Source organism: Barbus barbus (genome assembly GCF_936440315.1).
Source record: "Barbus barbus genome assembly, chromosome: 34".
Classification (NCBI taxonomy): Eukaryota; Metazoa; Chordata; class Actinopteri; order Cypriniformes; family Cyprinidae; genus Barbus; species Barbus barbus.
Window position 1 is genome coordinate 26708079 of NC_136762.1, and position 16952 is coordinate 26725030.

At 38.2% G+C, this 16952-nt stretch overlaps 2 protein-coding genes across 3 annotated transcripts in view; one reads left to right on the top strand and one right to left on the bottom strand.

Moving 5' to 3' along the window:
- Positions 1–288: 288 nt before the first annotated feature.
- Positions 289–5131, bottom strand: LOC306854540 (short stature homeobox protein 2-like; the record flags this gene model as incomplete). The annotated part of the gene is made up of 5 exons (XM_079392665.1): positions 289–1009; positions 1431–1519; positions 1818–1875; positions 3623–3831; positions 4882–5131. 5 exons carry the CDS (start codon positions 5129–5131, stop codon positions 752–754), a joined length of 864 nt encoding a protein of 287 aa, XP_079248791.1. The 3' UTR covers positions 289–751.
- Positions 5132–7194: 2063 nt separating this feature from the next.
- The window catches only part of LOC306853768 (uncharacterized protein), a 170001-nt gene continuing 160243 nt past the window's right edge, over positions 7195–16952 (top strand). Inside the window, exons 1-2 of one of the 2 annotated variants that reach the window (XM_079391416.1) lie at positions 7195–7273; positions 7922–8099. In XM_079391416.1, coding sequence (XP_079247542.1) covers positions 7936–8099 — 164 coding nt within the window. In that variant the 5' untranslated portion in view covers positions 7195–7273; positions 7922–7935. Of the gene's footprint in view, positions 7274–7895; positions 8100–16952 lie in introns of both variants that reach the window. The other variant, XM_079391415.1, reaches the window with a different exon arrangement.

Here is a 16952-nt window from a genome sequence, read left to right on the forward strand (position 1 = left end):
GATCGAAAAGAAAATCCAGAGTGCTTCCACAATGCCTTGATGAAGCATAAAACAACCAAAATATTGTTATTTATTTTTTTTGTCGTTATTAACATAGGTATTTTACACGTGCCCGTACCATATCAATATTAGTGTATTACCTGAATTAGATTTTTACACCGAGAATAAAAGCCTGATGTGTGTTAATGTGAACTGGGCATCTGACGGAGACTCTCTATTGAATAATCACCCGATATTGGATTATATTCACAATACACTCATTAATAGGCAAAGCAATGACCATCGTTTCGTTTAATGCTCATTTATTTTGTTTCAGAACTCAAAGAGCATAAATCTTAACTTAAATCATGTTTTACATGAAAACACTGGAGTTTTCATGTTTGGCAACAAAAGTGATTTCTGTAATATTTCACAAATATCCACAGAGAAACTTTGTTTCAAATAAAACGAGGCCAGCCTCTTTATTTCCATTAATTACTAATAACGTATTAAAGCAGAAATGTTCTCGTTGTCACACAAACAGCCGAACAATCGTCCCAGCTGCTTTATATCAATATATTCAGATTCAGCTTCTTGTCTTCTGCAAAAGTTCACTAAAAGTTCAACGTAGTTCATTCAACGCTTTATATTGTCCCTCCATCCGCGAAAAGATCCACGTAAAGTTTGTCCACTTCACAGTTTGTGTTCTTCCTTTTCTCTCGCGTGTCCGTCATGAAAACATAAATAATGTGTTTGTTTTTCTGCTTCGGCGTCACAGCCCCAGCGCCGCCGCGTGTTTTTTCGCCTTCAGTCTCAGATCCGCGATGCTCGAGTTCTTGTTGGTGTGTTTAGCCGCCGCTGCCGCCGCCACCACCGAAGCTGCCGAAGCGGATTCCGCCGCGAGCGTCGCCAGGGGCAAACCGAACGGCGGGGCTGGAAACATCATGTAGGGCGCATGCGCCGCCAGGTGCGAGTGCAGGTGATGGTGCGCGTGGGCCACGGCGCTGTCCAGCTGCAGCTGCGCCTGCACCTGAAAGGAGAAGGGCGGCACGTTGCAATGACTATCCTATGGACGCACGGGTGGGAAGAGAGGGGGAGAAACACATTAACTTAAGAGAGACTATGCAGAGCCGTTACTGGGCACTGGATCAATTGCATTTATCATCATAGCTAAAAAAAAAAAAAAAAATGCATTCGGACACCTGCATTCCGCTGTGCTTGCAACTATATGCACCCCCCCCCCCCCCCCCCCCCCCCCCCCTGAATAAGATTCAAATCCATAGGGCAAGTACGAAAGATTCACAAATCTCTACTCGTCTATGCAAAAGCCTAACAGTTAGCCTATATTCTTCGTCAAAATGTCTTTGCAATAACAAAAGGAGGGAAATCTGAGCGTGGAATCATAGAAATGGTTGTGAAAGTCTGTAGGACGCCTCTGTATTGTAACTTGCCTGCTGGAATGGCATGCGCAGAGCTCCCACGTTGACATATGGAGCGACACGACACGCTTCAAACTGACTCGCCGCTCCGATCAGGACTCCTGAAAAAAAAAAAAATGTTGACATTGAGTTTGTGTGTGCTCAAAAACTAGACACTGCATGAATTACTATTACATTTCTGCACATTAAAAGATAAAATGAACTTGGGTACACTGTTTATCAAAGTAGCTAAAACATTTTTATTCTGTAGGCCTATGTTGTAAATGTCAAACATCCGATGATTTATCAACAAAAACAATAAGGTTTTAATAATACAGAAAACCAAAATAAAACAACAGCTAACATAATAGCAATTCCTAATTTCTATAGCATAGTAAAAAGCGTTTGACTCCAACGCACCTTTATGTAACTGATTTTCCTGCTTCCTGCATTTGGCCCGTCGGTTCTGAAACCAGACCTGAAAACACAAGGCATTGATTGACAGCTGTTGGTGAGGGCATGTGTACATCCTCCCAAAATGACAACAGTCTCAGCAAAACTATGCATCTCTGAGGACCTCTAAAATATTCATGACGCTTAACCGCACATTTTAATTATTATATCTCTATAACGAGCGGCGAATTGACGTAAAAAGCGATCAACTATAACCACAAAACAAACAGATTTGTTCAAATGTTAAACAAACGGAATCTTCATAGCATGCATCTAATATATCGTCTTTCTGCAATGGTTTAATCTATCCGGGGATTAGAGTCCCAGAAGAAGCAAAGTGGTCTTCTGATAGCAAATACCCAGCATGGACATTCGAGACAATCGAGACATTAATTGCTTATATCAGAGAGAAAGTTAGAGTCATATTTCTCTGCCATATTAGGAGTTTTGGAAATGATTGTGTCTCATGCATCTGTTTTGAATCGTGCATACTTCCAGTGCACTGTTTATTCATTTTGATTCAGTCTAACGACGAGCGAGCGACACTGCATTTGCATGATATTTCTGCTGTAAGTGAAAGTGGAAACACGATAATAAATATATGATAATAAATCCCGTTATGATTTTATCCGGTAAAGCGGCAGTGTATTGAGCCAGCGGTGTGGCCTTGTCTGTGAATACTGAATATGAAAAGAGCATCAGATCTTTATTTGGGTAAAAATGATAGATAATTTATGTAAATCCGCAGGCCTTGCTTGGGACAATGCCCTTTGCTAAGATCCCAAAGAGAGACGATGGTTTAACTTTTTCCAGGGAGGTCTTTTGAGCCCATTTTTTTAAAAGGACCAATGTATTCAAAGAGTGAATTTTATATCCCCACCCAAGGAAATAATAGATAAAAGAGAGTGAAATAAGATATTGTTTTTTTCTCTCTTCTGATCAATCACACCAGAGCCAATGTCTGTGTTGAATGTCATTATTCGGCTCAGTCGCTCGTCTCTTGTTACACATATATTGAGCCTTATTATGTTTCTGTGCAGATGGTCTTCCCCATCCTAAAAAGCACACTACAGATGTTGCCTGCAGGCCAATGCGCACAAATCAGGGAATCATTTTTGTTCGTTGTTTTGTTCATTGTCGCTCAGCGGCGTTGATTTAAGCGGCTTAATATCACGTTTTTCCCCCCGACAATATCATTCAACACATAAGCTGATATCTAATTTTATTTAGCACGCTATGACTGTAAATAGCTAGTATGCACATATCCCAACACTAATAATAGCAACGTTAATCTGTGCTGCAACTGTTTGACAGTGCTATAGTTGGCCAGAACAACAATATAGGAGTGTACATGCAACACTTTTTTGTAACACAATTTGTATAGGCCTACCTATATTACTCTTTTTATTAATCGATTTTATTTCAAATACATTTTTAATCTACTGGGGAATTATTTCGGAGACTGCATTGCTAATCTTAATGTGTCAATAATTTAATGAACTGTTAGCCTACCTATATGATACGCGTCTATATTGCACGTAACAGAACATGTAATTACGTAATAATAGCACGTTAATTATATATGCAGTCACCTAAATATATTCAGTCGCCTAACTAATTCATGAATTATTTTGCACATATGCAATTGCATACAGCCTCTTATACGTTCAACATTGCATTAATCGAAAGTGTTTCTCCTCTCGCAAGGGAAACCATAATGCACACTGCATCCATTGCACAGCACACATGTAGACAGCACATGCATGCCTGACCTGTACCCTGGCCTCCGACAGCCCGAGTCTCTGGCTCAGCTCCTCTCTCATAAAGGCGTCTGGATAGTGCGTTTCATCGAACAGTCTCTCCAGCTCATTCAGCTGCTCAAGGGTAAAGTTAGTCCGACTCCTTCTCTGCTTGATTTTAGTCTGTGTCTCATCCTCCAGCGGCTTACAATCCTCTTTGCGTTCCTTCATATCTGTGTTACCTAAAAACGGAGCAGAAACCACGAATGAACGCTTCATCCAGTGATGAGAAAGGATGTCCACTGATGTCGGTCACGGATGTTTTGTCCTACACCGAGCTCTTTAATTATTTACACACTATACATATGCATGGAGAGTCTCTCTGAACCGGATGCTTAGGACAGGAATATTATCCTATTGTACGTCAAATTAACAACCTGGCAAAACGGCTCAATGTTACGAAAATGAAATCAATAAAGACAACAATTAACGCAGCTGAATGAAAATCACTGCTGTCAAAATAATTCACCTGTATAAAAAACAACAGCCTGTATGTTAGATGTTTAGTGCTTCTAAAGGAAAAATAATAGGCAGGCTACGTCTAATCGAAATGTTCAGCAGATCACATTATTGTTATTATTATTATTATGACTGCTATTAATATTATGGCTGTTGTTCTCGTGATATTATTTTAAATCTAAGACTTCAAATAGGCTCATTTAAATAGGCCACCTAGGCCTTCAGCGTTTTTTTGTTGTTGTTTTTAAATGCGTGCTGATTTATATTATAATACACACACATTCTTTGTTTGTTTGATTTATACATTATTTTTTTCTGTTAATAGCCTATAAAGTCCTTCATGTAACCTGCGGGTAGCCTAGATATTTTATTTCTATAGATGGCAATCTCATGCATAATCGAAATCTTTCAAGCGTCTTAACCTCTGGCGTTTCATAACTGTTTTATTTTATTATTTTATAAAACATGCACATGCAACTACAAAAATAGGCTACAGCCACAATGTTACAGCGCTCGATTTGATCACTTAACTTTTGATTGATTCTTTTGTTTTCATAACAGCGATGACTGTCAAATTATTATAGTATTATTATTACGTTTCGCATAACCTGAACGAAATTAACGTGACTTTAAAATAGGCCTATAATAAAACATATCGAAAGCGAAGTTCTAAAACTTAAATCATGGACAGTAAATAGGCCTCTGAAGAAGAAATAGCATGATGAAATCATTTTCGTAAATATACCGGGTTGTAAAACGAAGGGAGCACTCACCGTCTGTAAGTTTGGGGCTGATCGAGTCTCTGGTTCTCTCTGAGGCGAGCATGTCCGCTTCTCTGGCCGGCGATGAGCGCACGCCGCTCCGCGTGATGCTGCTCACCTCCTCGCGAACCGGTTCCCCCGACAGACTCTCCCTGTTTCTCACCGAGCCGGTCTCCAGCACCTCCCGGTACGTCACCACTTCCTTCTTTTCCTTCACTTTCTGATCAAAAGATTTGGAGACAAACGCGGTAAGTTCTTCCATCACTGCGCCCAAGAAGAAAAAAAATGCAATCTTCTCTTTAGATCCTCAGCAGTCTACCATAACACATCAACATCGGCCTGAATGCGAGATGATGTGACGAGATCTTTGACAGTTCCTCTGGTTGCGGAGTGTGCGGACTTGCTGCCGATTCACTATTGAAGTCACACTATTTATACTTGAAGCGTCTGCCCCTTGATCCGCGCTCCTCACCACGAGCCCCCTTCCCATAGAGGCGGGCTGGGCTGGGGCTGGGATGGGTGGGGGAACCTTATCTGTCCTTCAGATCCACATCAGCCTCCCATGCTTGCTATTGGCCAAGATTGACAAGAGGAGCAAATTAATGTCATTAAGCTAGACTGGTTAGAGTTTGGAAACACCAGGGATCGTGATGATGATGATGATGATGATGTTGGGATGAGGCCAAAACTACTGAAAAGGGCATCTTATTCTCCCACTGTTTGATCTGAGCTGGAAAACGAGTGTGATAGAGATAACGAGAAGAGGAAAAGACATGCACTTTGTGATCATGGAAGTGACACATGCAGTAAAAACATCATTTGGACCCACAATTCTTTTGTAGACGAGAAATAAAAACTGAATCCTCACAGAAAACAGCTGTAAGGCTTGCGGGATAATTATTTAACAATCTTTTTTTTTTTTTTACAGTAGGCTATATATTTATTAGAGAGTGAAAATGTTTTTTTTCATAAGTATGACGTCTAGTTATGAATGTAATGAGAATATGAAGAATCAAATCTAAATCAAAATTACCAATTTGAACAATTTAGTGAAAGAGCATCTATTACGCGTTCTGGGCATCTGGGTAGCCTATAATATAACAGCCGTAAAAATGAGCTTCGTAGAGCTTAAGCATTAATAAAATAACACTTGCTGTTCATACGGTTGCTATTTTCTGAGAGCATGGAATAGCCTACATATTCGCTATTTTAATTAATTAATATTTCAGCTCTCAACTGTTTCTATTATTAGCAACAGCTGCCTAATGATTTGCAATATTAAAAAAATAATAATCTTGAGATTCTGTGGTGTTTTATTACTATTTCATTACACAAACTTAGTAAAAATTATTCCACATTTGCATAATATGGTTAATTAGCCGTCATACTAAATAAGTGCATTTGGGCATCAAGAGCGAATTAAAAATAAATAAATAAAATAAAAATGAAGAGAACCAAGTAGCACAAGACAGCAATAATTTTAGTTCGGCGGTAAATGACATCCAAAAAGATAAATTACAGCACACCTTCTCATCATCTCACCCTTAATAATTACATCACAATGACATATTTATCTGATAAGTGCCTCTTATATTTATATAAACACATTATTTAAGCATACACGCATTTATTATTCGAAACACTGCAATATATATATATATAGCTAAGCATTTCATCTTACACGATAATAAAAATAATAATAATAATCTTACAAAAAAGCGTATTTAATTTTTTCTTAAATATTCAAAAGATCAAAAGAGGTGTTTGTCCACATATAGCGAAGTGCAGCATCATGCAGAGATTAATCTGTAGATGGATCATAATATTAATATTTCATATTTCATATTTTGGAGATTAGGCATATCTTTGAATCTGTACTTTGATGTTTTTTTTCTTCCTCAAAAAGACTACGGAATTATTAAGACTTCAGTTTGACTTTTAGAAAAACATTTTGTAGTTGAAGTTTGTTACCTTCACATTTTCATTCCCCCTATTCTATCTCATAGACAGCTCAATAAAATTGTCTTTTATTTTATTTTATTTTATTTTCAAAATAGACAGCACTGCCTTGTCCATAATAGGCTACATTTCGACCAAAAATATGAATATCTTAAAATAGCTTTTTCCTTTAAAACCTATTTCACTCAACCTGCGGTTTCTCAGCATACCTCAACAAAACAAAAACACAATCAAAGCTTTAAGCATCAAAAACGCATGAACAGAAATAAAAGTAGGCTATTTCAGGTGTATCTCGCGCGATCCTGAGAAGGTGAAAGCGGCTGGAGATCGTGTTTGGTTGGTAATGCCTGCTGCGCTCGCATCGATGAGCTCCACATCTCTTACTTCTGTCTGTTCAGCGGCGCTGTTCTATGAGTTATTGTTGTGAGTGTGTATCGTTATCTAGGTAAGAGTGTGAATATAGACATAAATATACATCTTTTTTTATATATAAACGTCAAAACAAGCTAGCAGACGTGCTGTTTATTGATTAAATAACGTGTGTTAGAGGAAGCGCTTGGAAATGTTGAGGAAATCGTGCTAGTAAGACTGACAACATTCAATATCGAAATGTTTATAGATTTTATAGTCTCAAATTTCATATTTATATTTGCTTGGTCTCCCGTTTATGTTCTTTTCCTTCATCTGTAAACATTGGATATGTCCTTATATTGGCTGTCAGGATGTGTTTCCATCGCTAAAGTTAGTTTTAAGGTTTAGCATAGCCTCAGCCAACATAAACTGTATTTATTATTATTTGCCGGAGAATAAGTGCTTTCCGCGTTTTTAACACGTTTCTAGCCTTATGCAAATAAATAAACATGAGTTTTATGTTTCGTTTGTGTTACTGTGTAGCAGATCTCAAATTAGATAAATCAAGAATTTCATCTTAAATTAAACAGGTACTTTAATTTTCATTCCGAGTTGGGTGTCCACAGCTTAATGAAATTTAAGGTGCATCCTTATTAGACATGTGTGTCAGCATGAGTAACATTTCTGATCTCTGAGAAGCTAAATTGTTCCTACAGTCAATGCATGTTTCCGTTTGACCCAGTGACCGGAGTGGACATGGGCCGGTCAGAGAGCGAGGACAACAGTCGAAGCAGGAGGAAGAGGAGAGCGAGGGGCCGATCTTCCTCCTCCAGCTCCTCAGGCAGCAGAGTGACCGGCCGCAGCAAGCACTCCAGGAGACGAACGCGCTCCAGAGACCGAAACAGAGCCGCAGACAGGAGGTAGACTCTGAAGAATCAAATAAAAAAAGTTTGCCCCTGTAATCTTTCATCAAAATGTAATAATGTGCTCTTCCTTGGAAACAATTTTCTTGTTTGACTGACATCACAAGCCCTCTTATTTCTCACCCCTCCCTGCCAAGCAGCTGTCATATACAAGTTCTGAAACAGTTATTCAGTCCGCATCCCTATGTCAAAGGCGGTTGCTCGGCTGGCACATTGAGCCCAGAACGAATGCACACTTGGTTACCAAAAAAACAAGTCAAAGGCATTGAAATCGATGTCCCGGCAGCACTGATCGGCTGATGTCACCATGAGAATTCAGTGTTTCCCCTGTATTATCTTAGGACGCCCCTGCCCCCCTTGAAGGTCAAGTTCATTTTATTTAATTTTATTTTCTCTATAGCGGCAGTTCACAACAGAAGGCATGTAAAGTTACCTTTCCAATAGAACAGGTCTATACCTTGTTCTTTTATTAAACAAACTAAATAGCCTTACGTTATTTGTCTTATTTACCCGACGGCATGTTATTTCTGTCTCTAACGTGACATTACATTCGCACGCTCTGTACACACACACACACACACACACACACACACACACACACACACACACACACACACACACACACAAAGTAGTATTTGTAAATTTATTTTTAGTATTTGTAAATATTAAGCTGCAAAACGACTATTTAAACATGACTTCTGCCTGTCTCTGTGTTAATGTATGGCGCAGATGAGTGGTTTTGTTTGCTACTTGTACAGAAGCGCGCGTGAGGCTTGCGGTGATATTAGTGAAGTGACATACTGCCAAGTATGGTGCTCTGCATTTAACTCATCCAACGTGCTCATCCAACGTGCACACACACACCGTGAACACACACACACACACAGCAGTGTACACACACACCGTGAACACACACCCGGAGCAGTGGGCAGCCATTTATGCTGCGGCGCCCGGGGAGCAGTTGGGGGTTCGGTGTCTTGCTCAAGGGCACCTCAGTCGTGGTATTGAGGGTGGAGAGAGCGCTGGACATTCACTCCCCCACCTACAATCCCTGCCGGCCCGAGACTCGAACCCGCAACCTTTGGATTATGAGTCCGACTGCACAGTTGCAAGCCCTCGTGATCAGTGCCTGTATTTAACCTCTTTGCTCCCGAGAGGGTTTCGGCATGTCTTAAAAAAAGTCTGATTACACTTTATTTTGATAGTTCATTTTAGACATTCTACTAACTATAAGTAACTTTGTACATGTCAACTAATTCTCATTCATTTGCAAATACACGTCTACTAACTCTCAGTAGGTTAGGTTTAGGGTTAGTAGAATAAGTTGACATACTTGCAAAGTTTCTCATAGTCATTATGTTGTGTATGTTGTGGAACCATCAAAATAAAGTGTTATAAGATATTAAGCAGACAGCCTACTAATACTCTAAAGACTGCTAGTTGAGATGTAGTTGCAATGTTACTTACTGTTAGTAGAATGACTAAAGTGCACTATCAAAATGAAGTGTCTTAATTCACATTTTCACAAATTAAAGCCTCAAAAAAGTATTAAATCAGGGCAGGAAGTCTTTAATTTATAAAGTCGTGGCTTTAAATGTTGCATGCACTGCAAAAAAATTGGATATCTTCAGTATTTTTGTCTTGTTCTCCAGTACAAATCCAAACCCACATGGCCCTGTGTGAAAAAGTGCTTGCCCCCTAAACCTAATAACTGGTTGGGCCACCCTTAGCAGCAACAACTGCAATCAAGCGTTTGAGATAACTTGCATTGAGTCTGTTACAGCGCTGTGGAGGAATTTTGGCCCACTCATCTCGGCAGAATTATTGTAATTCAGCCACATTGGAGGGTTTTCGAGCATGAACAGCCTTTTTAAGGTCATGCCACAGCATCTCAATAGGATTCAGGTCAGGACTTTGACTAGGCCACTCCAAAGTCTTCATTTTGTTTTTCTTCAGCCATTCAGAGGTGGATTTGCTGGTGTGTTTTGGATCATTGTCCTGCTGCAGAACCCAAGTTCGCTTCAGCTTGAGGTCACGAACAGATGGCCGGACATTGTTCTTCAGGATTTTTTGGTAGACAGCTGAATTCATGGGTCCATTTATCACAGCAAGTCTTCCAGGTCCTGAAGCAGCAAAACAGCCCCAGACCATCACACTACCACCACCATACTTTAATGTTGGTATGATGCTCTTTTTCTGAAATGCCGTGTTACTTTTACGCCAGATGTAATGGGACACACACCTTCCAAAAAGTTCAACTTTTGTCTCGTCAGTCCACAGTATTTTCCCAAAAGTCTTGGGGATCATCAAGATGTTTTCTAGCAAAACTGAGACGAGCCAACACAAACACTTTTTCACACGGGGCCATGTGGGTTTGGATTTAGTTTTCCCTTCATAAAAAAACCCCTTCATTTAAAAACTGCATGTTGTGTTTACTTGTGTTATCTTTGATTCATATTTAAATTTGTTTGATGATCTGAAACATTAAAGTGTGACAAACATGCAAAAAAATTTAAAATCAGGAAGGGGGCCAACAATTTTTCACACCACTGTATATATATATATACACACACACACACACACACACACACACACATATATAATATTTGAATTAAATAGATTTTTTTGATCTCATTGGCAGAAATGTGCTTGTTTTAATCATAAAATCACTTTTTGATAAATTTTTCATAAAATAAGACTTTATGGGGGGAATGAATTAAAAATTAATAGAGGTCTGTTGGAAGTTGTATTTCCAAACATATTGACATGTTGTGAATTTATTATTTTTTTTACAATAAGGTTAGTTAATGTATTAGTTAACATGAATGAACAATGACCACTGCATTTATTACACTCTTTATTAATCTTTGTTAATGTTAGTTAATAAAAATACAGTCGTTCATTGTTTGTTCGTGTAAGTTCACAGTGCATTAACGTTTCTTTATTTTGGCTCAAATTTACCTGTGCACGTGAGGTCAAAAACAGGGGAAAAACAAGTCAATATCTCGCTGTATAGGGCGACATTACATCACCGAAGTCACTCAATTTAGTGATCGTGTCATTCTGACCACCGCTTGACTGCTGGATGCCAAACGTTCTCCACTGACTCTTGCATTCATTCCCTGAACATGCTGCTCCAAACAGACACGTGCAGTTTGTTGAAGCCAGACGTTGCTTTATGCAGTCACTTAGCACTGTCTGCCTGACTTCAATTATTCATGACACTTGTTCAGTTGCCATTATATGTGATGGGAAATAGTTTCTCTCACAGAAAGAAGGATGTCTGTGGAGGTCAAGCAGCTAAATAGACTGCTGTTGATCAGTCGTTGTTTACCGTATCCACACGTCCATCTGTAAATCTGTTAGTTGTTAAGTGGCCTCATCTGTGTAGCTCTGCAGGTGTTTTATGCCCTCATTAAGCTCACCTGAAGAGTGCATTGCTCTGTTTGTGATGCTTATCTGTTTGTCTGACCCGTGGCAGGTGGAGCAGTGTTGAGCTAAACTAAAAATGACTGAAACATCTTATATTGAGAGTTTCACTTTTGTGATTAGAATTGTATATATATAACACAGGATTCAGCAGAGAAATTTGTGTTATTCAGAGACAGTAAGTACATTGCATAGTACAGTATGTGGGTGTATTTCATATGTTTTAAAACACCTTGAGACCATTTTCGAGAAAAAGGACTTTGGATGACTCTGAAAGTGTCATATGGAGGTGTACTCCGTTATGCAAAATGCATTTTTTTCTTACGCCTTGCATCTATGTGATTGCACATCTCTTAATCACCATTTTCCAAACATCATGAATTATTAATTAATAAATATCCGTACATTTTTGCAGGGTTGTCACGACATGACATTTCACAACCTGAACTAAACTTTATTAATCATAAAAAAGCAAATTATCATGTATCAAATTATCAAATTATTATGCGTTCATTTTCTTCGTGAGTCTGCATGTTACGCATGAATTTGATTTGGTGGACAAAAGTTTTTCAGATATTATTAATAATTAGTGGAGCAGTTTTGTTTATATATATATATATATATATATATATATATATATATATATTCCAAAAAATTAATAAAAAGATTATGCCAAACTACTTAAGTTTTTAATGAGACTTTATAATAATTATACAGTAATAACTTTTATAAATCATTGGTTGCAAACAATTAGTTTGTAGTTAATTCGTGGTTTATAAATTGTAGTTTTAAAATTGTTAATAAATTCATGTGCTATGTACAAATAGTGAGTTCTTCATTCATTCTCAATGTAATTTACAAATTATTGTTGTTGTCATGGTTTGGTTTCTGTTTAGTTTCCCTTTTGCCCTTATTTGGTTTTTCCTGTTCTAGTTTCCTGTCATTAGTTAATCTTCGTTCGTCCTCATCACCTGTGTTATGTTTGCTCCTTTGTCCCCTGTTCTTTATAAGTCCTGAGTTCTCCCCTTGTCTTTTGTCCGATCTTAAGTTTGTAAATGGTGTAAAGTGTGTTGAAGCTAAATAAAGATACTCCTTTTCGTCTATTCCTCGTCGTGCGCTCCTTACTACAACCACATACCGTAACAGTTGTCTAATTAGTTTACGTACATACAAAATTTACATAGGTTATTTATTGTCACTGTGCACTGGTGATGTATAATAGCATATAAGCAAATTTATAATAATATATAAGTAATGTTTATGTGTAGAGTAAAATGATACGCATTTATGCTACAGCAACTCTTACTACTGGTGTAAATACTGTACATGACTTAGGCATGGTTAAGTTGTTAAGAAAAGGCAATAAAATATTATTTAATTCTTTATTTGTGATCAAATATAACAATAATTTAACTTTCATGACAATGAATGTAGAACTCACTATTTGTACATAGGAAATTAATGCATTAGCAATGTCTCTAAATTATGAATTAACTAGTTTGCAAATAATTTGCAAGTGCTTTGTTACTGTACACTTATTATAAAGTGTATAATAAGAATTTCTTGCCATGAATGCCATAAAATTCAATAAAAAATTAAAAACATGCTAAGCATAAAATGTGTATTGTATGATTTGCATATTTAATGTGTGTGTGTGTATATATATATATATATATATATATATATATATGAAATGACTAGCTAGAACAGACAAAAACGAGCATCATGTAATTGACCCACACATTGTCAGAACAGTCTTTAAGAGCCATTTGCAGATGCTGTAAAGCATCACTAACATGAACCTTCTCCTCAATAGCTGACGCAGTGATGGAGAGAGACGGCCTGCTGCCTGAGCCACTGGCACTAAAGCTTTAGAGGTATTCAGTCGAGTGCCATCAGATGCAGAAATGCATAATAAATTTAATTATGGTTTTTAGATAAACATTTTATTTATTCATGACGTGGGGAATAGGCTCACACTTTTGATTTAGATTTTGAAAGTGGCTCTAAGAAGTCTTGATCTATCAGCTGGAGTAGAATAGGGAAGTTGACAGCAGCTCATTGGAGAGAAAAAGGAGAGAGAAATAGAGCTGATTAGTTAAAATAATGCAGTCAGACGGGTCTATATTCATGATGTCAGGCTTTCTAAACATAGTGCAGAGAGTCATGCCGCCTGGCTTCGCTGTATGCAGACGACTGCACTTCTGCCTGCTTGTCTGCATCTGCATGCTGCTCAGGGGTAATCAGGATGCTTAAAGGGACAGTTCACCCAAAAGTCAAAACACTGTCATCTTTTACCGAACCATTCTTCTTTTGTGTTCAGCAGAAGAAAGAAACTCATACAGGTTTGAAACAACTTGAGGTGAGTAAGTGAAGACAGAACTTTCATTTTTGGGTGAACTGTCCCTTTAAAGCTGTGTGGATTTTCTTTAATGTAAAATATTTCTTGTTTTTTATTTTAGGGTTGCTGTATGTCTTAAAAAGCCTTATTTAGCCCTTCCACAATTTAAGCTCTTAAAAAAGGTCTTAAATCAGAGCAGAAAATCTTAAATTCATAAAGTCATGGCATTGAATGTTGCATCCACAAAGAAAAAATGTTTTCCAATACAAATATCTAAACTTCCTTAAATACATTTACTTGAGATGCAAAATGAAGATAGTTTAGTCTAACAAGATAGTCTTGTTTTCTGAAAAATTGAACAAAATGAAGCAAGTTTATGCTTAAAACAAGAACAGACATCTGTAAATGGGGTGTGAAAACCTTTCCCTTCGAATCAAGTTACTTTTTTGGAGTCCATTGGCAGATATATATACTGTAGATATATATATATATATATATATATATATATATATATATATATATATATATATATATATATATATATATATATATATATATACAGGTCCTTCTCAAAAAATTAGCATATTGTGATAAAGTTCATTATTTTCTGTAATGTACTGATAAAGATTAGACTTTCATATATTTTAGATTCATTACAGCACAACTGAAGTAGTTCAAGCCTTTTATTGTTTTAATATTGATGATTTTGGCATACAGCTCATGAAAACCCAAAATTCCTATCTCAAAAAATTAGCATATTTCATCCGACCAATAAAAGAAAAGTGTTTTTAATACAAAAAAAGTCAACCTTCAAATAATTATGTTCAGTTATGCACTCAATACTTGGTCGGGAATCCTTTTGCAGAAATGACTGCTTCAATGCGGCGTGGCATGGAGGCAATCAGCCTGTGGCACTGCTGAGGTGTTATGGAGGCCCAGGATGCTTCGATAGCGGCCTTAAGCTCATCCAGAGTGTTGGGTCTTGCGTCTCTCAACTTTCTCTTCACAATATCCCACAGATTCTCTATGGGGTTCAGGTCAGGAGAGTTGGCAGGCCAATTGAGCACAGTAATACCATGGTCAGTAAACCATTTACCAGTGGTTTTGGCACTGTGAGCAGGTGCCAGGTCGTGCTGAAAAATGAAATCTTCATCTCCATAAAGCTTTTCAGCAGATGGAAGCATGAAGTGCTCCAAAATCTCCTGATAGCTAGCTGCATTGACCCTGCCCTTGATAAAACACAGTGGACCAACACCAGCATCACTGACTGTGGGTACTTGACACTGGACGTCAGGCATTTTGGCATTTCCCTCTCCCCAGTCTTCCTACAGACTCTGGCACCTTGATTTCCGAATGACATGCAAAATTTGCTTTCATCCGAAAAAAGTACTTTGGACCACTGAGCAACAGTCCAGTGCTGCTTCTCTGTAGCCCAGGTCAGGCGCTTCTGCCGCTGTTTCTGGTTCAAAAGTGGCTTGACCTGGGGAATGCGGCACCTGTAGCCCATTTCCTGCACACGCCTGTACACGGTGGCTCTGGATGTTTCTACTCCAGACTCAGTCCACTGCTTCCGCAGGTCCCCCAAGGTCTGGAATCGGTCCTTCTCCACAATCTTCCTCAGGGTCCGGTCACCTCTTCTCGTTGTGCTGCGTTTTCTGCCACACTTTTTCCTTCCCACAGACTTCCCACTGAGGATACAGCACTCTGGGAACAGCCTATTCGTTCAGAAATTTCTTTCTGTGTCTTACCCTCTTGCTTGAGGGTGTCAATGATGGCCTTCTGGACAGCAGTCAGGTCGGCAGTCTTACCCATGATTGCGGTTTTGAGTAATGAACCAGGCTGGGAGTTTTTAAAAGCCTCAGGAATCTTTTGCAGGTGTTTAGAGTTAATTAGTTGATTCAGATGATTAGGTTAATAGCTCGTTTAGAGAACCTTTTCATGATATGCTAATTTTTTGAGATAGGAATTTTGGGTTTTCATGAGCTGTATGCCATAATCATCAATATTAAAACAATAAAAGGCTTGAACTACTTCAGTTGTGTTGTAATGAATCTAAAATATATGAAAGTCTAATGTTTATCAGTACATTACAGAAAATAATGAACTTTATCACAATATGCTAATTTTTTGAGAAGGACCTGTATATACTTTTACTTACTTTACTTTTGTCATTTAGCAGACGCTTTTGTCCAAAGTGACTTACAAATAAGAAAAAGTAACTAAAACTAAAAAGTTACAACTCTATAAATACTATCTACCCACATATTTAAGAAAATAAAGAAATTAAATAAAATTGACACATGCATATAACAACAACATTTCAATAATAAACATATCAATGAAAAAATTAAATAAAAAGCTACTACTATCCCTTGCCGTTGCCTTCAGAACTGCCTTAATTCTTCGTGGCATAGATTCAACAAGGTGTTGGAAAAATTCCTCAGAGATTTTGGTCCATATTGACATGATAGCATCACGCAGTTGCTGCAGATTTGTCGGCTGCACATCCATGATGCGAATCTCCCGTTCCACCACATCCCAAAGATGCTCTATTGGATTGAGATCTGGTGACTGTGGAGGTCATTTGAGTAAAGTGAACTCATTGTCATGTTCAAGAAACCAGTCTGAGATGATTTGAGCTTTGTGACATGGTGCATTATCCTTCTGGAAGTAGCCATCAGAAGATGAGATCCATGCTTTCATGTTCTTTACGCCAAATTCTGACCCTACCATCTGAATGTTGCAGCAGAAATCGAGACTCATCAGACCAGGCAACGTTTTTCCAATCTTCTATTGTCCAGTTTTGGTGATCCTGTGTGAATTGTATCCTCCGTTTCCTGTTCTTAGCTGACAGGAGCGGCACCCGGTGTGGTCTTCTGCTGCTGTAGCCCATCTGCTTCAGGGTTCGACGTGTTGTGTGTTCAGAGATGGTATTCTGCATACCTTGGTTGTAACGAGTGGTTATTTGAGTAACTGTTGCCTTACTATCATCTCTAACCAGTCTGCCCATTCTCCTCTGACCTCTGACATCAACAAGGCATTTTCGTCCACACAACTGCTGCTCACTGGATATTTTCTCT